The sequence below is a fragment of the Pocillopora damicornis genome, chromosome 1 (genome assembly GCF_964200805.1).
Source record: "Pocillopora damicornis chromosome 1, jaPocDami1.2, whole genome shotgun sequence".
Taxonomy (NCBI): domain Eukaryota; kingdom Metazoa; phylum Cnidaria; class Anthozoa; order Scleractinia; family Pocilloporidae; genus Pocillopora; species Pocillopora damicornis.
Genome location: NC_142670.1, coordinates 28073278 through 28096432, shown reverse-complemented (window position 1 = coordinate 28096432; position 23155 = coordinate 28073278). Strand labels below are relative to the sequence as shown.

The following is a 23155-nucleotide window of genomic DNA, read 5'->3' as shown; positions in this document are numbered from 1 at the left end:
ACCTCAAAATAATAATTTCCCCAGCCAAAGAGGAGGATGAGGTACCTTATTACACCGGCAGGAAAGATTTGGCAGATATAGAAGATGCAACAGTAGACACTGAAGACAATGAAAAGACTTTGATCAAAAGGTATGGGTTTTACTGCAATGACTCAGTTTTTTGCCTTTCCCATGTTTTTTTCTCATGGATGCACAGACCATTGTAAAGAGCACGGTTGGAGTTGCTAGGAGGTGTTAACTAATGGCAACTTTTGACAAAGTGCTCTGACTAAAGAACAACCCTCCGGACCTCTTTATAAATGACAGTTACTTTCTTTTATTTTATTTTCTTTTTTAATCTTTAGTTAATAAAGTTCATGCTTAATAACTGTAATGCTATTAAAAATTTATTACATTCGTGCTCAAATCACTGGTGATCCTTGCAATCTGATTGGTTCTCATTGGCACGATTTATTGATAAAATGCACTATTTTTTGCTGTAAAGTGCATCAATTTCCCAGCTAATGAGAAAGCTCCACGAAAGTACAGCAACAACTTAGATTTAACCGATTGTTTTAGGAAATCAATAAAATTGCAGACAAAAAGAAAGACAACTTTTATAACATTTTACACACCAGCTCAGTACTGGATAAATAACATACATGTATTTGTACCGGCTTTAAAAAATCTTTACTCATTTAGCAACTGAATTTTGCAAATTTAAAATAAATGTAATGAAGTGGTAATTGAAGTTTTGCCATGCACTTTTGGTCTGAAATCATACTGGTGATTTCTAAGTCTAATGCTGCTCCACAATCCTTTTATTCAGATGTCATGATTTCAGAACAAAATTTACTCGACCCAGTTCAATTACCATGTTCTACAGGTATTCAACATTTTTTGTCAGTGTTTCCATCAATAAAGGGGTACTTAATTATTATCAAAAATGATAGTGAATCATTTATGATTATAACTTGAGGCTATTTGAGTCAAGGAAAAGCAAATTAATGGAAAAGAAAAGAAAAATAAAGAAAAATAACATTTATTAGATCTAGTTTTGAAATTAAGTGTCAATATCTAAATGAGTTTTTCAAACTGCCAGTTTGCCACTTGCATTTTAAATACCTTTGTCAATGCTTACTCCACTTGGGAAAAATATCTTAAAATACTGGATAATTAATTTCCTTTGTATTTCAGAGGAAAAATCGGAGGTAAGGAAGACTCATGGCACCTGAGGGAAGCTGGTGCCTCTATCAAACTTTGCAGTGGAGCTGTACAACAACCTGTGCCATTTACATGTAGATGCTTATTGTGGAACCCCAGGACCCTCTCCCCCTCCACTGCCAGTGATGAGATATTGGTTAGCAGTATTATTGAAATATCTCATGATGGCCCACCAGATCTGGATTACAAGAAAAGTTTTGAAGGAATAAGTTTTACTGTATCTTTGATGCACAGTGCCCCATATTTGGAAGGGTATGAGGTGGTTATCAAGCAACTGACTGACCAAGAGAACAATGAATGGAAGGAATTAAAGACAGAGAATACTTGGTATGGATCAGGTAACGTTATGTTTTTATTAAATACAGGTGTGAATAACTTAATGAATGATCATGATATTCCTAGGCTCCCTTTTTCACTGGCATCAATGTCAGCGTTTGAAAAATGTGCAGCTCCCCCTCTCCTAACCCAAAATTAAACCCAACTTGTAACCCGAACTTATCAGTTGACTTAAGGGAGAAGGAGTAGGTGTGCAATGACTTAGATGCGGACATCTATCCCTGCAATGCATGACCTGCTGCACTCATAATGTCAAAGTAGACTTCTTGCTTCTTCATAGGCATTTCAAATCCAACTTTAGAACTTTGTTTTCGTTTACCCTTTAGGTGTATCCAAGCAGTACGTGTAATTATTGCACAAATGTTACATGAAGTCTCCAATGCATTTTAATCACTATAATATAAATTTTCCTCAATAACCATGTTGTTGTAAACTTTATTCTTTGAAGCATAAATATCATAATGACATCTGTTGGGGGTAACTTTATATGCAGAAACTTCAACAGTTCCCAAGTGGCTTTTCCCATGTGCACAAGCTGTTTGTACAAAATCAGCAGTTTCTTCATTTGCTGCAGTCTGGCGTCCTAAGTCTTTCACCTTTTCAAGAGGTACTGCAGGAGGCCCGGAATTGACCTGTATTGTGCCTGACCTTCCTGATGTCAGTGTCCGAATTCCTCAGAGTTGTGTTCCTGTTTATCAAGATTTCTGTGTGACAATCAAGGTGCATGGAACTATAAAATTATATACATGCATGAGTCCTGCAACGTTTTCATTTTCCAGTTTTGAAAGTCATAAGACCTACGTGAGTGGATTGTCAAAAGCAAGGAGATAAAACAAAGGTGTTGCAATAGTATAACCTGTACCCTCAGTTACTTGCCACACACTCACTGAACTTGATGGTAATATTCATGGAAAGAGAGATATTAATTAACAACTTTAAGCTAAAATAGAGGACAGTTGGGCTTGTGCTTGCATGTGTGATGATACATGTGGTAAAGTTCTAATCAGCAGTTTCGGTAACTTCGAATTATTTGTGGTACTACTGTCCCCATGTGTACTCATGGACCCTGGGCATTCCCTTTTTAAAACTACGTTTTGGAAAACTCATTCTAAGCAACAAACAGACTTTTGCTTCGATATAAATGTCAAATTGAAATCATTCCTCTCAGGTAAATTGGTTTGTATTGGTTTGCAATTAATGCAATTAGTGGATGAAGCTATGCATGATATCATGATGAATTAGCAAAACCAAGGTCTGAGTTATCTGCGTAAGCCGAAGACAACACAGACATAAGATTTGGTGAGTTATGACATCATGCAAAAACCAAATTAAATTATTGTTTTATAATACATCTTTTAAACAAATTACGAAACAAGACATCTCTTTAAATTTGCAAAAGTTTAAGAAAACTTCACAGACGGTCAGGGCTTGGAAACTAGACTTTTTATATTACGTTCAGTGTATACATTTTTTCATAATAATGCTTATATTACTACATAAAACTTTGAAAGGACATTTACATTGTATACTATAATTTTTAGATAATTTCAAAATTTCATCCTTAAATTTACTTTCCACAATGTAAAGCAAATTATCTTTATGCTGGGAGTTGTTTAACATGCCCAACAACTTGTTTTGCTTTTAAATCCAGGTACAAGAATTCCCAAGCAGTGAGCTAAAAGGAGAGGGAAGACTTGTCGGTCCAGTTCTTTACATTTCAGGCTCTCAAAATGTTAGTCTCATCGCGCCTGTAACAATAAGGATTCCTCTCACCTTCCGTAAAGGAAAACAAGAGTTGGCAGAGTTACGTCCCGGTGAACTGAGGATATTACAATGTGAAGCATATGACTGGAAAGACATTACAGATAAATTAGATGAACCGCCACGTCTTGTAGATGGGAAAGTGCAATTTAAAGTTAGGCATTTCTCTGGGTAAGTGTTTCTCGTCGGCTTTATTTGAAAAATAATACGCATGACGTAGAGGAAATTCAAACGCATTTTAGTGTACAGTCATACATACATGGATTTCTTTTAGATAACTATAGATTCAATAATTGAAATGACCACTCGAGTACGTATATACTCAAGATTACTGTGCAATGGCTGATAATCGTTTCCATCGGATTGCTTGAGCTGTGTTTGATTTTTCCTTTTCTTTTTCGATAGATTCCGTCCAATCAAGTTGATGAGATCACTTTTACAATCTACTTCGGGCTTCACTGAGTTTGTAGGAAAGCTTTGCAATAGGTCTAGGCCTCAGCATGCCCGATTTTTTACTTGCTTGTGTGAGACCGGTGTTCGTGGACATTTTATACTCAAACTTTTTTGCTATCCTCCAAGACTGTATTATGATGTAATACGGAAAATATCGGAATGTGTCTTACTCTACAAAGACGAAGGTTGCTCTTCTAAACCAGTTTGTGGAGAGGAGAAAATTTTGGTGTCTCTTTCCGAGGCTATCATACCCCAGGACACAGACCAGAAAAATGCCCTGCAGTTTGTGAGGTATAATATAATACAACTTACTTCTGGCCCATCAAGTACATATGATTTACTTGAATGCTTCTAGGTTACGTCAAGCTAGTTTTACATAGAAATTATTTATTCCTTCCATTGTAAAATTGTACATTGTTCAACTGTCAGTGAACCATTTTTCACCACGGCTTTTCTAGGTTTCTTATCAATCAATAGGGCCATGGAGATATACATGTTGTTTTTTTTTTCGGCTTTATTGTCTTCAAATGCTCGTTTTTAAATATTCAGTAGGGCTCTCGTTAAATGTGCTGTCATTTTCGGTTGTAAGAAAAGATTTCAAAACGTGTGCTTTTCTAGACGAAGACTCGGCTGGTGTACGTTAGGTTTGCCTCATTTAAATTCATTTCATTTTTAACAGATTCCACGAGAACAAAGTTTATTACACGGGTGGTGAAGTTTGCTTAGGAAATGAGAGTATTCCAGGAGTGAAGTTTTGCGACCAAAATCAGCAACTTTTGTGCAACATTATCATGGTATTAACGTCTCAAGTAGGTGACATCTTACGGTTTGTGGATTTGCTAATTAAATGCACTTTTAGCCCAGAGCTAATATAGTACTGATGCCAACCTTACTACAGTAGATGACAATTAATTAAAAGGATTAGCAATGTTTTAACTGCAGGCAGCCCAAGCTCCAGTTGTGAGATGATCATCTTGCGAAATAAGAGTCATGGCGAAAATTTTAGTTTGCGTTGGAATAACTACGACCGCTCTTAGGAAGTAAAATTACAGTCAAATTCTCAATAAAAATATCTCACCTTACTTCCAAAGTGCATTGCCTGTGGTCAGACCGCTTACTAAGATGAAAAGAAGCCATTTTAGCAAGTTCTCCATTTTTAGGTTTCTTTCTCCAAGGAGTAGTAAAGCTAGTTTCCGAGTAAGATAATGAGGTCATTTAAGGCGGCACGAAACTTATTAAGGACGAATCACTAGAAACGAAACACTGAGGAACGTCGAATAGGTAAAGAAATGTCCTGCCCACAGAAAACAGTACATGAACATGCAGGACCTTGCAAATTTTTGATTTTGATTTTGTGATTACTTTACTTTTCAGTTGCTTTAAAGTCCCTTTCTATGCCTCTGCCTTTTTTCTTAATTATTTTTCCTTTTTCTTATTAATTAGTAAATTTCTTTATTTCCTCATTTCTATTCACCTCATACGCACCCGTAATATTGCAAATTTTCCTCCTCCATTCAGGTTTCTATTCCTGTCACCTCTGACTTTGAAGAAGGAAGTGGTAAGTTGTTGTTTTTCTTGTAGGTTTTGTTGTTGTTCGAATAAATACAATTTACTGGACTAGTCATCTTGTTCTAAAATATGTTGTTCGAATAAATACAATTACTTAAGACCAGTCATCTTGTTCTAAAATGTGTAAATTCAGAAATGTAGGCTCTATGGGTATTTAAAATGTAGCTTTTAGTGACAAAGCACGTGTCCTCAACGGAAAGTCATAATAACCTGCCTTACTTCATGCGTTAATAAATCGGGCCGTGCCCCCCCTCACGCTCAACAGAGATGGCTTATTGTCTCTGTTATGTATCAGTAAACTCAATGCAGACCACGGTACGTGCGTCCCTCCTTGCAGGGAATTTGATGCTGAAAACGAATAAAGCACAAAACGGCTCGGGAAAGACACAAAGAAGTGTAATTCTCTAGAAATTATTCCGTTGGCTGTATGGTTAAAATGATGGAGTAACTCTGACAGTGATGAATCGTTTGCACCCGCTATTGCTTTGCAAATGAAATCTTGAATGGAATATTTTTCCATATAACGGCCCCCTTCGTCAAATTTGTCGATGCTCATTGTTACTTATAAGAGAAATCGACAAAACTTACCACTTTAATTTGTGAACGCTAGGTCATACCCGAATGATCACAGTCCAGGATCACCACATCAACGTTTCCGAACCATCGGCGCCATAAAGATTGCATTAGTTCTCAAGCCAGCCATCTCATTAACCCCATTATTCTGCAGGTATTTCCTCCCAAAGTGTGAAACATTCAATTGTAAAGCGTCCAAATTCAGAATCATCGTCATGCAGCCCTGTTGCACCTCCTAGGAAGAGGATACACCAATCTGCAGGTAGTACCGAGATTAAAAATGTCGCGATGGACTTTCCTTTTTAAATGTATTTTTTTCAAGTTTGCATGTTGTTGTTACGCGTTTATGCATGGTAAAATTTGTTTATGCAGAAAGACTGGCATTATATTTCTTAGACATCCTCTTTACCCACTTATATAAGAGAATAAAAAATAATGAATTAAAAGTGGGCTCTATCATTAATCCAACACCCGTGTATCTTGAACTACATTAACCTATTCCAGCATTAACGGCTGGAGACTACAGCTAAGAGACGTTAATGACCTCCATTTTCAAGATGCTTGTCGGGTCATACGCGAAATAAGAGGTCAGAAATAGATAATGAGTCTGGGAAACTTCTTAAGCGTTTTTATTTTTTTTTATGTATGGGTTGGGAAAATGGTTTCCCTGCCGCTGCAAATGTATCCTCGCCCAAGCTTGACAATCTCAAGGGCTGACGATTCGGTATTGAATGATACCAAAAAAAGAGAAGTCGCCTTTCGCCACAACTGTTTGCTATTCGCCAATGCCTTGAAGCATCCCTTTTCTAATTTCTTATTCTCCTTCTGTTGTTATCCTCAGGTATATATTTGGTTAAAGATGGGGAACCGTCAAATGAGGAGTTGGAATATCTGTCTCTGGAACTTGAAGAAAAATGGGACAAATTAGGAAGGCGCCTGGGATTCAGCCCAGCCGTAATAAGAAACTATGATGGAGACAACCCGAAGTTGGCAGATAAAGCTTTTAACATGTTAATAGATTGGAAACAAGGACAAGGCAGCAAAGCCACTTACACAGTTTTGCACGATGCCTTGTGTCACAACTTGGTGAATCGTAAAAGTCTAGCAGAACAGTTTTGTTGCGATAAGATTGAAGGCAATGCCTCTCGTTAGTCTTATCATATAAAGACTGGTCGTTTCTGTATTACGTCAAATATATTTGCGAGTACTCCAAAGAGCGTCTGTGTCGATTATTCATGTGTAGTAGGTCGTTCGTTTTCCTTTCGATTCAAGATAGGGAAAAATATCTCTAAAGAAAAGATGTTTACTCGTATTTTTGCACTCAAGAACCGCTAGCTAAGGAATACTAAGGTCGGAATTCACTCTGACATCCAGAGCGACAGAGCTGAATAACGTCTGCTCACGCGCCATGCTTTGGCGCGGAAAACGAATTTTGAGTCGTTTGCACGTTCGATTTTCTATGCTATAGATTCTAGGCGTTTTTTCCTTGCTGCTTTTTTTTTTTACAGAATAACTTCCAGAATAACTTCCAAAAACTTTGTACACCCCCTAGATATTTTCAAAATTTAATTTTTTTCTTAAAAACACTGGAAATAGGAGAAAGCCTTCAACGACAACAAAATCCCTTGGTTTTAAATGCAAGCCCTATTTTTCGCCGCAAATTTCGCTGAATTTTAACCTCGAGCGCTTGAGCCCGTGTTATTGACCGTATAACTGTGATGTCGCATTTCGTTATTTAGCTCTGTCGTCCAGAACATGTGAAGCACATTACTACCCTCAAGCATCTTATATCATACTTCACAGCTTGACATTAGAATGCATTTTCTCCTTATTATTCTCTGTACATTTCCTAAGGAACAGACAAAGAGAATTGGTTTAACAGTTAAGAGCTTCTTAAGTTAGTGATCAGTTACTATATTCTCGTGTTCTTAATTTTTTATTTAGGTTGACACTGTGAGGAAAAATTAGATGCTAGACACTATTTGATTTGAATTAATCGTTTGTGGTTAGCTTGAATTAACATCGTAATTTTGTACAGAGTGAGATTCCCCTTGTCTCAGTGTGGTGGATAAGTATAAAACGTGTAACGGCCTTAGATTATAAAATTTGTAGATGCTGAGCTACCTTTTTGTTCTTAAAAAGTGTGAAAGTTCAGCAAAAATCAAATACAAAATGTCTCTTTCTCAGGCTTAACTCCCATGATTCTTTGTGGTTTATGGAGGTTTCGCCCCATTGAAAGTTCAACAACAAGTTCACCCCTGCTTCGACGAGTGGTCCCTGTCAAATATAATATAGATTTATATAGCCAACCCTAAAAGCGGAGTTCCAGTCAGTTTATTTTCCAGCCCTTCAACTTCTACAAATTCCTATGCACTGGCTCTCGAAGAGTTAACGAGATGTGGAACGGAAGGAAGATATTCTCATAACTTGCAAAGTGATCAACATATCAATATGCGTGCTTGTCAGCGGTATTTTCAAGCAGCTGAAGACTTTCGTTGACGTTCCTTATTGTTTTAACGGATTGTCAAGAATATAGAATGTTTTCTTCCCTAAATGTCTGTATCGGTAGAAACAATATTTTATTGCCCGTGTTTGTTAATTTTGGTTTAGACAGAATGAAACGAAGTTAAACGACTTCGAGTTAAGATCTAGATATCACCGGTCCATTAAAGGGTTTACACGCGGGATCAGTAGTCACTGAAACAATGTGCCAGAATCGTTTTAGCATCTCTTATACCTTCTCCTGATGTCGCCATTTATGACTGTTTATTTCAAAGGTTTTTCTCTAAACTGTCAAACTCCTCTGATAAGCGTAGAAAACTAGAAAGAAAAATCACATTTCAACTCGAGTCGATGTTTAAATTCTCTTCTTTCAACTGCTCTGGCTGGAAAGACCGATGCTGTAATTGCATATCAATGTACATGTCTTTAAACCAACTATCCTCTATCCTGGCAACCCTAGCCACTGAAATTCTAAATTTGTCTACCATCTGGTTCTTACGCTGCGAAAGTTAGATTTCAATGAAGACAGGCTAGAGCTAGAATATCTTTGTGCATAACAGAAACTAATCCAAAGATCAATCAAGTTTTATATTTAGTTTTAAAGTTGAGTCGATGTTGTTATTAACCCATGAAAGGGATTCTGATATGGTAGCCTCTATGAAACTCTGTCCTTGAAACTGGAGTTGTGGCAACATCACGCTTACCATGAAAAACAACAATACATTTTATTGATCTGAAAAAGTATTCATTTGACTATCAACTAAGACTTTCACTGGTTCACTCTGACAAAATTTTAACATAAGAGGTTTTAAAAGGCTTGAGTATTTGTTAAAATTGGCCAACTTGATGCAACAACTCAGGATATACATTGAATGCACACTTTTTTTTAACATTTTTTCATTAATGCAGTTACCTGCTGGCAAAACATTATGATATATTTCAACCCAACCATTTTCTTATGAACACCATTATCAAATAATTATGCAGGTACCCTGCCTAAATAGAAAAATGTGTAGTATATACAAAATGTTTTAAATGCCACATTTAAACTAAGCGAACGGCATTGAGAAGGGTGTATAAGGGAACAGGGTCGCTTATTTCTGTCATTCATTTGCTTCTCACACCTGTTGCGGACTAGTTCATGAGGCTGGGCTGTCAGAACGAGCAAGCCATTAGATTTAATGGAAACGTTAATTAGGAAAGTGATTATTTTGGAGCCTAGAAAATATCATTGTGTAAAGCCATACAGGTACTAGCAAACTCATTCTTATAAACTAGTACGAGGAAGGATACAATATTTTACTTCATAGATTTGATTCACAGGCTGTGCACAAAAATTTAATTGGGCTATTAGAACTAAAATCCTTAAGGAATGATAAAACGTAGCCGGGTTAACACTGAAGTCGCCTCTAGCGTTCAAGTCGTTGTTTTCAAATGTCGGTTTTTTTTTTGCGAATACAACGTGTATGGTATAAAGACAATGGCTCCGAGAAGCCGAATTAAGTACAAAGATAATAGATTGAAAATGATTGAGATCGTTGCAAAGATGCTTGCAGCAAGGATGCGTTATTTCCAGAAATGGAAAGGTCAGAGTTTGCCCCAGATGGCCAATACTGAGACAGGCTTAAACATGGCTAGAAATCGAGGTCAGTCAGCGGCTGATGTCGCGGACGCAACACGAGCTGCGTTTCACCTTACTGCGTCTGCGCATCCCACTAAAATCAAACATCAAAAGATGTCGGAAATTACCTTTTACAAAGCCATTGCCATAGGTGTGATTTCTATCATTTTTCTGTGTCTTGATAAAATCATGCCACAATTTCAGCAAAGGGTAGGGTACGTCCACAGCTAAGATGATATTCCTTGTCACTTTCAATCCCCAACTTCCATTTTAAAAATGAATCAAATGGAGGTGTATCAGACATTTTGCAGCGCTGATAACTTCTTTATTATTTTCTTTCCGAGATATTGCTTGAGAAGCTGTTAAAATCTTGTCCAAGTAAGAAGCTTACTATTTTGTTTTTCAAGTCAAATTATTTTCGCGCCAATGCTGCAATCTATGTCAATCTTTGAGCCTTCAGTAGCTGCCCTGTAGCGGTATTGTCTATAACAGGCTAGGTTACTATGTTTTTACAAAATGGCGATCGAAGAGTTCTTTGATATGTTTTCAGATCTTATAATTTTAGTTTTTGAGCCAACGTCTCTACTGGGAACAAGACCCATAAGAAAAAAATTTTTTTGGACTTTTGGAAGTCGCTTGGCAGCGTGGATTCACACTTTTATGACTTCAAATAGCCTTCAATTCGAAGGTCGGCTTTCGAAGAGATCGAACAGACGTGGGGAATTGATAAAACAACCCTTGTTGTGGCTGCAGGAGAAGCTTAAGCTGACCAACATAAGCCATTTTAAGACACTTAGGGCACCAAAAAGGTTTAAAGTTTCTTCGACTGGGGCAGATCGTAGCGAAATCGTAATAGTTTGAGAACGGAGGTGAGTGATCTGGACACTCTTCTAATACATTTCAGACAAGGGCATTTTTAGTACACGCTTCCAGAAAATTACTGAGTCTGATTTTCAAAATTTTCCCACAGAAAGCCTTATGCAGCCGCCATATTTAAACTCCGTATTATGTCTTTTATGCCCATGCTTAGCTGCCATGATGTCTTCAATTTCTAGCCATGACAACAGATATCAACGTCGCGATATTGTGACGAGTCGTTCATAAATTTGACAACCGGGCAAACGAAGTCAGGTTGAAAAGTTTTTTGCCACACAAGCATTTCACGCCAAGTTTACAGCAATCGTGGCAATTATTCGATGGACCATGTCTTTAGAAAAGGTTTTCCATCTGCCAAAACCTTGTTTCAATTTTTTTTTCAGTTTTGCTTCAGTACAGCCAGAATCCAGCTGTGAGGAAACTAAATTTGGCAACCAATTGACAGCTGACAAAACTTAAAAAAATAAACCATTCATAATTTTTTTCGTCCTTAAGTTTTCTACATTTTGGTTTTGGCAGAATTTTGTAAGCGTGTTTAAGAAGGCTCTAAGGTCTGTTTGTTTGATACGCAGCTAGCACGTATCACAAATACAAGTGATTCCCAACTTCCGGTTGTAGCTCAATTCATTTCCGCTTTGTTCCAGGATACATTGTGCGCGGTTAAAGATGGCGGACAAAGGAAAATGGAAATTTACCCGAAGCAATTAGCTCATAGGGAAAAGATAAGAGAAGAATCTCAGGCTTAGCGAAGCCTCTTGCTGATTGGAAAATAGAGGTAAGATTTTAGTCGACTCATCGTGTTCACTACGCACAAGTACAGGGCGTGAAATTAACTTTTTTTTCTGATAGCCACTTGGCTCCTAAATTCTTCAAAGTGGTAGCCGATTCAAAAAAAGTTGGTCGCCATTTTCAAAGACAAACAAAATCTTTCTTTACGCTGTCAGCGTTCTAGATAGGCCCTCCAAAATTAAGGAAGGGAAAAGATCTTTAACGTGCTACAAAGTGGACACTAGGATGGATGATATACAACTTTCAGACTTATCTAAATCCCAGATGGCGTCTAGTTATCGATTGAGATGCTACGTTTTGGAAACAAACTTAACGAGGAAGTTTGCCGCGGATTTATCTTTGCAAATTTTTTAAATTCTCTATATCTCTTGGTAAGGTTATAATGAAACGTTCTAGTCGCCAATTTGGCGACTAACTTTCAGGATTTGGTCGCCAAAGTGAAAAATTTAGTCGCATTGGCGCCTGTATTAGGCACAATTTCACGCCCTGAAGTATGTGTACGTTTTGACAAAGTCAGCTTCAAGATTGTCCAAGACTGGGTTATTCAAATGCCGGTACACGTTGCTGCTAGGGGTTGTAGCTAGGGATTGTTCCAGTTTATGCTTGCATTTCTTTTTCTGAGCAATTGCTCGTATTAATCTTAATCGTGACAAATTACTCAACAGGAATGTTATTTTGAACCTAGAATGAAAAAATGACATCTAAGGCACGTGAGGTTTGGTTTGTTTCTTTATAACCCTTTAACCCCCAAGATCTGATTGTTAAATCTCCCGTCTAGCTGCTACACATTATCTTGTAAATTAGTTGTAAGAATTTGTTGTTAAATCAGCATAAAAACTTTTCCCTGATAAGCTCTAGGATTCTTGTTACCTGTTTGCTGGATAATGTGAGGATATTATCAGGAGAAGTTTCATGTTAATCACTTCTGGGAGATAAATGGCTAATTAAGCTTACATAGTGCTAAGGATTTACATATGTTTTTCTCCATGGAAAAATAGCAGTTACTTGTAGTTGCTGCTTAAAATGAATTCTTCAGGACAAATTTATCTTCAGGTTTTTTTTATTTATTGTTTTTCTTGTTTTGCTTTATTTTGTTTCAAGTTGCCCTTCAGCATAGTGCAACTTGTGGTTAAATTAATTAAGTGTAGAATGGATTCTTTGGCTCACCACTGAAATGAAACAAAAAAAGTTTAGTCAAAGTCATATTTTATTTTTGATGACAACTTATTAAATGGTCGCAGTGGGATAAAGGAGTGAAAAGAGTAACACTAAAGAGTAGTCACATGTCAGCTGTTAAAGCACTATGGTGGTGTGATCTCTGAGAAGATTTGTTTGCCACTGCACTTTAGGATTACAGAGAGTAACTTAACTGTTTAATATGTGTCTTCTTCTGAAATTTTGCCCCCTTATGTGACTTAATTAAAAGAAAGAAGGAAACTTTTAAGAAATGAATGAAATGCATTGTTGCTGCCAAAAAGTCACATTGACATAATTTATTTTAAATTCATATAGTTTTTTCTTTCCAGTGCATTTTTATAAAACTATTTTGTTTTCAAGTCTGTTACTTTCATATATTTTTTTTTGATTAAAAAAATGTAGCCATTCATAAGATTAATTTTTTCTTTCCTAAGTTTCCTATATTTGAGGCTGTGCAGAATTTTGTAAGAGTTTTTTTAACCCTTAAACTTCCAGATGTGATTAATATGCAACTTCACCATATAATAAATATACATTTTCCAGCAAACAGGTAATGAGAATACGCAGACTTATCATGTCAAAGTTGTCATCTTGATCTAACACTGAATCCTTGTCCCTTACCAGGAAAAATGTAACAGCAAGAGAGGAGAACTAACAATCAGATCTTGGAAGTAAAAGGGTGAAGAAAGCTATATGGTCAGTTTGTTTGTTTATCTGTTACTTTTTTTTGCTCAAGTTACTTATTTTGTATAAGTTCTTTACTGTAAATTTTATTAATTCTGATTTATTTATCATTTTTCTCATTCGCTTTAAATCATTCCCTATTGTCTTTAACCAGCTGTTTCTCCCTGGATCTGGTACAACATATGTTAGTGTCTTTTACTCTCCTTTATTTTGTTTTCTATATCTGAAGTAAGTTATTATTTGTAATTTATTTTAGCAACTGCTTCAATTGTTCACCTTCCTTTGATTCTTCAGTTTTTTTTTTATTTTGTGTGGAAGTATATTACAGAGAATGTTTTTGTTTGGACTGTTAAAAGTATTTTTGGCCTTTATGAGCAGTCCTCTGGGACTGTGATCCCCACAAACCACCAGATTTGCATCTTTTTTTCTCTTTTATTTATCTTTTTTGAACTAATGATGCTGTTGTTTTGTTCAGCTTATCAACATTTGCTGAGCAAGTCTCCAACATCTTGCAGTCCTTTCTATAATTTTCCCCTTCACCTGCATACCTGCCTCTTGATATATACTGATGATAAGATATTACCCTATAAATCTGTCTTGAAGAGATGTCTAATTTTGGTTACCTGAAATTCTGATTTTTTTGGCTCAGTATATAATGGATATTATTTTTTATGTTTTTTATCCTTCAAATATTTTTCAACACACAAGAAAAATGTTAATGAATCGACTACTGTTTATGGTGTGTCAGTGTTCTCTGAAATGATTTTGAGAACAAAAGAAACATTTTCCTCCTATAGCAACGCTCTTCATCTTGAATCAAATCTATAAACACAGAGATTTTGATTTTAAATGTAAGGTTTGAAAATTGGGGAATATCACTTGAGGTATATTCTTGCATATCCCCCAGTTTTAGCTAGGGTATATTCTGTCATGTGATGGGCCTAGACCAATTGCCCACAAGCAAATAATTGTATTTGTTGGATTATAATGGAATTTACTGATCATGAGTAATTTTTTGTAAAAGTAAGGTAGCTGATGTATTGTAAATGTAATGTGTGGTTTTGTAATAAATATTTTAAAATATGAAAAAGAAGGAAAAAAAAAAGAGAAAAAGAAAGAAACCAACTTTAGCCACAGCACTGCAAAATACAAGACACCAAATTGCCATTTTTGTCTTTGATTGGTTGATTATAGTATTTTAGCCAATCACAGACCAGGGTCATGGAAAGCCTGGAAATATTAGACTGTTTTTAGGCTCAATCAATGTTATAAATAGCACTGTGTATGACAAATAAAAAGATCATTATAGTGTTCAAATCTGTCCCAAATTGTCTCCTCTTAACCAACTACCTGAAATCTTGATCCTTTTACTTCCGAGATCTGAGAGTTGACTCACTCAACTGAAAATCTGACATGGTTTGTTTTTAATATTTCTGAGAGTATGCTTGAGATTGTTTTAATGCTCAACCAAAAATTTGTCAAGTTGTTTTAGATATTTTATTTCCTTGATGGTTTTTATTTAAATTTTTTCAGGCCCTTCTTTATGGATTCTGTCAGTGTCCCAGAAAGACAGTATTACCAAACATGCTTGTGATAAGGAGTTTTGAGCTCTCAAAGCCTGTAGAAGACAAGCAGTAAGTTTCCTGGTAGACTGACCAGGCTCTCTTTCCTTTCTGTGTTTAATTAGCTTTGATACCATGTTAGATTTCAAACCACAAACTCAATTATTGTCACAACAACAAGATAGTCAAAAGGGGGGGGGGGGGGCACAAAAGTGTCCTGTCAGGGTTGGTGGAGACTTCATGTTGCTTGACAGTAGTATATCTTGTACTTGGTGACAGATGTTTAGAATAATTCTTGCTATCAAGAGACAGAGAAAATTTAATTACAGAAATTCATTGACTTTTGTTCTGATTATCATCTAGCAACAACCAGTTACATCTAATTTACTAGCATAAAACCCATAATAAATCAAGCATTCTTTTCCATGTGATAAAAGTAGCTCTTGCACATCTGTTGTACTGAGTGAATACTACAAAAGTGAGCCAAGTGATTAAATACTTAGACAAACAACTCTACTGATTGTTTCTTAAGTGTAGTTTAGTAAAGCCAAGTGAACAGGGTTAAGTTCTCAACAGAGAGTGGGGTGATAGAAAAAGGAAGCCTTGGTTTTTCAATGCAATGCATTCTTTGCCATACCTGTCCAGAGTTTGTTTCAGTTCAAACTTTGTTAATGAACTTGAACATATTAGGTACTTATGACTGGCTTTGAGGGAAACAGTAAGTTTTCTTTTCCCAAGACTCTCAAATGTTCCTTGAGCTGAAGCCAAAGGGAAAAATTAGGGTCAAATAAAAAATGGTTTTTGAGTTGGGAGGTATAACATCATGATATTAAACAACTGCAAAAGAATTTTGAGTACTTACATACTTAAACATGTAATCTCAAGCTAACTCCTCTACTCACAAATTAGTCAGCTTTAATCAGAATTAATCAGGTTCATACTTGTATCATGTAGTGGGTACTGTCCTACTGTGAGAGAGGGATGGGGTTTAACTTTTCATTGTCAAATTGTTGTTGTCCTTTTTTATTATTTTCTCCCCAATTTTAATTAACAGTCATTTGCAAAAATTAAGGACTCAAGATAAATAAGAGACTACAGCAAGTCACCTAGACATAGGATTGTTGTGCATTCTTTACTTAAATTCAAATATTACCTTTAAAATAATCTAATGATAATCATTATATACTGAAACAAAATGTTTCATTCCTGATTGGTCTATTGTGAATTATTTTGAAAAGTAACTTGTTAAGTCAGTTATTAAGTTACAGGTTTTCGATACTACACACTGGCTTGAGATTAAAGCTTTTTAAGATAACTAAACAATGCTAAACTTTTTCATAGCTTAAAAAAAAACATTTAAATTTGATGTGTTCATAAATTTGATGTGATTATTCTAATGAATGATCAAATCAAACAATATAATTATCTTAAGGTATTTTCCAACTGGTTAAAAATGTTTTGAGAAATGTGCACCAGGAATGTACAAATAGCAGTATTTGTAAGAGATTTTGTTTAGAACATATCATACATAAAAATGCATAAACAGCTCTTGCATGTCATAATTTATGGTTACTTATTACTTGTTAGGAAAGGTTTCCAAAAGGCACTCCCATGGCTAATGTGCAGTTACCAAAGCTTTCTAAACATCACTCATGTCTTTGAGTTAAGAGATGTACTTGAGCTCATGGGATTCTCCTTACAAATACATGTGAGATTAAATTAGATTCATAGAATTGAGCAATAGAAAAAAAGAAATGAAATTCATCATATTTGGAAGATGATGCTTATGTTATTGTTCTGCCGTTATACACTTTTTCCATCTGCACCCTGTGCTCACATGTGCCAATCCCTGCAAGAGCACACTGTCAGCTAAGGAAATCATAGAAGCACAATGATATAATAGAATCCTTAATTTATACACATGCATTTGGTATTGTCTGTTTTAATTCTTTACACTCTAACATCAACATATATGCATATTCTCCATTCTTTTCTCTATGTATTTCCTAATGTTCTGACAAGTAGAATTTGTTCAATAATCAAGAGCTTTTTTTTGTTATGGTAATCATGTCCTCTATTCATTCTCATGATAATAATAATAATTTAGGGATAATATTGCAAGGAGAAATTAGTTGCTTGTCACTATTTGGGGTTAAAGGTTCAGAGAAAGTTTATGTTTAAACAGTAGAAAACCTGGTGTGCCTGGCCTTTTTTTTTCTATGGGACAAGTTCTAAATAAAATAGGGATTCTTATCTATGAAAAATTAATTAATATGTATTTTATTTTTTACCTCTTAGGTTTCCCTCTGGTTTGATGATGTATTTTTGTTGCAAGCAAAGAAAAACTTAGTGTAGAAACTTGCAAAGAGAGAACAACCACACCTGTTGCAGCAAAGTTCAGAGACAGAAGACGCCACAGGGGACCCACTCACTTTTTGTCTGGGATGAAAAATGTTGTAAGGAGACTTTTTGGGCTTGTGGAAACTTAAAAACAATGTAATGCTTATTTTGAATGCTATGATTTTGCTAGTTTTTTAAATAAATTTTTTTTGTTTTTTTAGGTACTTGGAAAAGCCAACATCAGTTTGAAATCAACAAAGTAAAAGAAAATTATTGCTAATATGAAATATATGAGAATTACTCTGCATACTGAGTGTAGAGCTTATTCTAAATTGGAAACCAGTTTATAATTTCTTTTTTAGTCACCCTAGATATGGAAATGTGATGTCCTGTGTACATTTCATTTAAAAAGTGAGATTATGTTTTAAAACTGAAATAGTAGTTTAAATGCTGGGCAGTTGAACCCATGAAGCACAGATAGATCAGTCATCGAAAAGAATACTGGGCATATGATCATAAGAAGTCAAGTTTTAACTTAGTTTGATGGCTTGTTATTGAACCTGTGCATTCTCATGATGTTGCTTGTTAATTGTCATCTGAAATCCGCAAGTTTTGATATTTCTGCATCAGTGTCCCCATCCTCTGTCCCTGAGAAGTCAAAGTGGCAGTTGCACTGTGTGATGCTGATAAGGATTTGTTATATCCTATTGTGGCTCTCTCTTTTCCGAGCTTTCGGAAAGAGTGTCTAATAAACTAAAAATATCCATGGCTCATTTCACCTCAGTTGGATTTTGTAACAGAAAGATGTACAATACCCCACTTACAGCCTAACACACCACAGGAAGTCCAAGCTTTTACATTAACACTTTGTGAGTATATGAGTACAGCAAAGATATAAGCATTGTGAACTGCTGTTTATAAGCCCCCAACTCCCATTTATAAGCCTCCCCCCCCCAGATTTAATGCCCATCTACCTTTCAACATAGAAAAAATATTAATAAAATACTAAAGAAAAATATTTAATACTAGGACAGCAAAGATGAACTTTAAGGGGGAAGTCTGAACTTCAGCTCTGTTATCTTGCAGCTTTGTTCGTGTTGTTAGTTTTTTCGTTTGACGTTTTGAAGCTTAATTAAAAACCAATAAATGCAAAACGTATTTTGATCAGCGCCCAGCTGCTTTCGCTTTTTCTGTTGTTTTCATAAGCCCTCTCGGACATAGGGCCCTCCGTTTATAGACCCCCCCCCCCCCCCGATACAGGCCCCTCCGTTTATAAGCTCTTCCTAAACCTCGTACAAAGTTGTATAGTCGCTGAGCTTATAATCGGTAGGTTTCGATATATTTGTATTGTGGAATTTAAAGGATTGGAATAGTTACATTCTCAACTTGAAAGTTTGATTTCGTTTTGATTGAAAACAAAGATAGCACAGCTTTTTTTCGAATTGTCAAGGCTGGTTTGCGGCTGATTAGCTCGCTGTTGAGAGAGGCAAAAGAGGGAACTGAAAGCTACCTATGCGGCCGGAAATAAGCTTAAAAAAACTTACAGAATTCAAACGAACAAACGATATAGAGGCGAGTAAAGTTAATTGTTGAAAAGTATTTCAAATTTCTGGGATAAGTAAGCAACAGTTTATTCTCAGACAAATCCTCATTTCGTTCGTCGGCCAAAATTATTATCACATTTGCATAGTTTCAAAGGTTAACTTTGCGAGCGTGGGCTACCTGTGGGTGCAGTCACGCATTCAGCGTAGAACTTAAAAACAGGAAAAGGATGGAATTACCAAAAATGCGCCATTTGTTTTTGATGGGTGGGGAGGAGGCAGGGCTGATGAAAATGAGCGAAAAAGCTGCCGTCGGATCAGTAACTTTAACTCGCCCGGTTCTGTGCTTGTCTTTAATCCACTGACCCAGAGTCTCGAGCAGGTTTCTTATTTTTGAAAAATTTGTCGGTTTAACTTATCTTCGGACATTCATGAAAATGACAACGATGTAACCAAGATAAACACGAGGAAGTAAATTTACCCACTGAATAAAAATAGGGGTCAGAGGAATGTAACCGTAAAGTAAGGCAAAGACCTCATCAAGTAATCCCGTGACAGTTAGGACATTTGATTTCCATTGTCATGGTCAAGTGATTATTTTAATTGTGCGAATTTCACGATTACATATTTAAATTCTAGGAAACAAACGAAGCGATGAATCGAACGTCATTCGTCTCCTGCATCTCGTCTCGTCGAATTTCCTGTTTGTAAAAGTACTGTACAGTTACCTAAAATCATTTAGTTTTACACCTCTGCCGAAGGAAAGGAACTCTAACTGTGGATGAAATTCCCAAGAGATTTGAGTAACAGATTGGTTGAATCCTTACCTCTGTGTTCCAGGTAAGACTAGGTGCAGCGAGTTAGAAGATATTTTGATGACAGTCGTTGTTTGCAGTACCCTCGATTGCGGAGATGCCCCGAACAACCTGGTTCAGTATAACTATCATCGTGTATACAGTCGTATGTGATTTTAATAAATACCATAGCGAAGCAAGATCAAGGTTAATAGAAGATAACGTAGGGTTGAAGATGTTGGATAAACATTCGAGCGCGAGGTCGTCAACTTTCGTTCCCCGGAAATGTTGATGAAAAACTGCAGAACCCTTAAACTATTGTCACAACATTTGGAAAGAGATATACTCGCGGAAAATTTGGCTCAGGGGCTCGCGGGCTCGGGAGCTCGCTATGCTTGCATGTGAACCACTTTCAGAATAAACTAAGAGCGTCGTGAACTTAAGGAAGTAAGCTGTGTAATACTGATCAAGTGGTTGTAATGTTTCCGAAGGTTGTTTGTCTTTATAAATCTACCGCTTTAATCTCGATCTCTCTTATCGGCTGTTAATCATGTCTAACGCAACTCAGTGTGTTTCACATTGTGTAGAAGTTCGTAATTTGATTTGACCGTTTTATACAGTCACATTGACTAGTATTGAAGTTTACACACTAACTCGGTGTTAGAAATATTTCACTATGTTTACGGTTATAGCAATGGGTAAATACAACCAAAGGACGCCGGGTAAAACTCCCAAAACACCACAATCGAGAGGGCATCCCTCTTTCTGTCTCTGGAATATTGATTATGTGAAATCCAAGTCATGAGTTTCATTTTCAAGAGAAGATAAATTACCTCTGACCCCGGTCGCCTTCATCTAGGAATTTTCCCTTTTTATACCAAACGTCAATTCAAATTGAGCCGCAGCTAAATTCTCTAATTTGAACTTAAGATTGTCATGCAAGACATAAATTATCACGGAATGAAGCTTATAGGAGACATCACGGACAAAGTGTGTAATTCATTAAGAATTCCGGTTTTAATCGGCACGTGTGCAACGAGGCGCTACAATTACCCTGGGACAACAGACACCACTAAGTTTCCTAGCGACCGATTGCAGATTCATCAAAATAAGTTGACCGGCTTTATCGATCGCAAACCTGTTTTGATCGCATGAGCTAAACGCACGATTGACTAAAAACGTGATGGCGCTTCCACAAACTGTAAGCTTCAAAGCTGAAGCAGTCGATGAAGGAGTTTAGTGTGCGCGCACTGTTGAAGAAGTAGACGATGATTACGTGATCGTTTCTTTTGACGGCTGGAATGCGGAGTGGAATCGCTGCGTCTGTGATCCACGAGAGATCAGGGATCGAACATTGCCTGATCGGAAAAGAAAGCGAAGAAACCTTTCCCTTCAGTGAACAATGTCTTCGCCTTAAGAAGACCGACTTTTTCTTTTAAATATCACTCAAACTTATTAAACAAAAAGCTCAAATTACGGTTCGCTTCAATTTCAGGCGTAAATTTGCATAATCTTTCATGGACGAAATCTTTATGAATTTCAAAGATCAAAACCATTTTCTCAACTACATCAGCTTTATCTTTATCCACTTAGCAAACAAAGCTTTCCAAATTACAGTCAAAACACCAGACGTAGTTCACTTCGAATTTCTCGTTCTATCCTAGTTTCTCAGACCGCATTCAAACAGGTTTCACTACACAGCTTCCGTCTAAGACTCCCAGTGGAACGTGACGTAAAATACGTCACGCGTTACTAGGTAACAGTGCTCATACATAGACACGAACCCCACTCATGTGGGGTTCGCAGAATTACACACTTTGTCCGTGTTGAAGTCGTCATGTATGCAAAGAAACCACCGATTTTTTTCTTTGTATTGTGGCTTGTTTAACTTGAACTTCAACTGATAAGTTTGGAAAATGAACTGATCGCTGAAGCGCTCAGGGAAGACAAATAATATTTTCCTTTGTGTTCTTTTTTTAGCTTTGGAAGCTCCTCAGCGCAGAACAGATCAAGATCGTGAACAAGACAGCTCTCCAGGTCTGAAAACACTAAATATGAACATTAGCACTATTCTACAATAAAATCTTTCATACTCAAAGTAGAACTACACATATTTGCAAGTTTACTGTAAATATTAGTCATGACCTTAAATTTTGTTTGAAAGTAAAATTAATACAACGACATGAGGATGGAGAACCAAGAAGCTTAATCGTGCTGAAAATATTGGGTGGTTTTCAGAGCTGTTAGTTAGAGCCTAACCGGAAAAAAACCGGTAAAATTTCCGCACAGCCCCATACTACGTTATGCATTCAGTTCTTGAATAGAGAAAACAATGACAAAAACAATACATTTCCATTGGGAAAACAGATTTGTTTTACAATAGTATGGGGCTGTGCGGAAACTTTACCGCCAGGAACAAGGTTATACCCCATTCAAAACAAAGCTATACATTCCCCAGTGGTATGTAGAGTTTGATTTCTGTGCTTTCCGAAGATGATAATTGCAAATCGCGCATCGCTTCAGCGATTTTATTATTCATCCAAGGAGCACTTGTGCCCTTTACTCGACGCTTTTTAAGTGGTGCATGAGAATCCACAACTTTGGTAAATAATTTGTTCCAAGTCAAGACTGCGTCGTTGACATTGCTCACATCGTCAACAATGTGCCACGGAACATTTTTAAGTTCTGGATGAAGGCATTTTCGTCAAATCCTTTGAATGACCGATATTCTATTGTCCTCGATGTGGCCTTTGGGACACCAGCTTTTAGCACACAATAAATTAACGAATGATTGCTTCTTGATAGGGACGCAATGCCGCTATCAACAATTCGGCGTTGATTACTTCGTTCTTCGGTGTTGATTACTTTGTTCTTGTTCAGAAACTGTTTAATGTTATTTAAAAATCAGACGAAGTTATTTTTGTGACGGGATGCAACAGTCTCCACAAATGTTATGACGTTTCGTATTGATGTTGATTCGCATCAAAAGAAGCAAAGATTTACTGGAACGATTTTAAGAGTTCGAATGCAGTAGTTTGTTCGCATTTAATTATTGCGTATACTGTATGACTCGCTATAATACATGCGGCAGACGAAATGGCTGTTTTTCTTTACCTTTACTGAGGAATGTTGTTTTGTGATGGAAAAGAACATCGGCAAAAAGCTTCCAAATAGAATTAGGGACCAAGTATGATACAAACCATGCTTAAAAGGAACGCTTGGTAGGGGGTCCAAATCTGCGAAGGGGGGTCCAAATCCGCGGTGGGTCCAAATCCGCTGTGACACCGGCGTTTGATTGCGTGACTAGTAAAATTCATTAAAGGGTAACTGACCCTACATTTTTCTCCTTTTCTT

The 23155-nt window shown here is 36.6% G+C and overlaps 2 protein-coding genes across 2 annotated transcripts in view; both read left to right on the top strand.

The window, feature by feature from the left end:
• Window positions 1–7047, top strand: part of LOC149053105 (uncharacterized) — a 108250-nt gene extending 101203 nt beyond the window's left edge. Inside the window, exons 5-13 of the mRNA XM_089182390.1 lie at window positions 25–130; window positions 1177–1541; window positions 1866–1878; window positions 2145–2259; window positions 3191–3471; window positions 3706–4044; window positions 4433–4562; window positions 5272–5311; window positions 6737–7047. Coding sequence (XP_089038516.1) covers window positions 25–130; window positions 1177–1541; window positions 1866–1878; window positions 2145–2259; window positions 3191–3471; window positions 3706–4044; window positions 4433–4562; window positions 5272–5311; window positions 6737–7047 — 1700 coding nt within the window. The remainder of the gene's footprint in view (window positions 1–24; window positions 131–1176; window positions 1542–1865; window positions 1879–2144; window positions 2260–3190; window positions 3472–3705; window positions 4045–4432; window positions 4563–5271; window positions 5312–6736) is intronic.
• Window positions 1–23155, top strand: part of LOC149053098 (uncharacterized) — a 110268-nt gene that overhangs the window by 24818 nt on the left and 62295 nt on the right. The window lies entirely within an intron of this gene.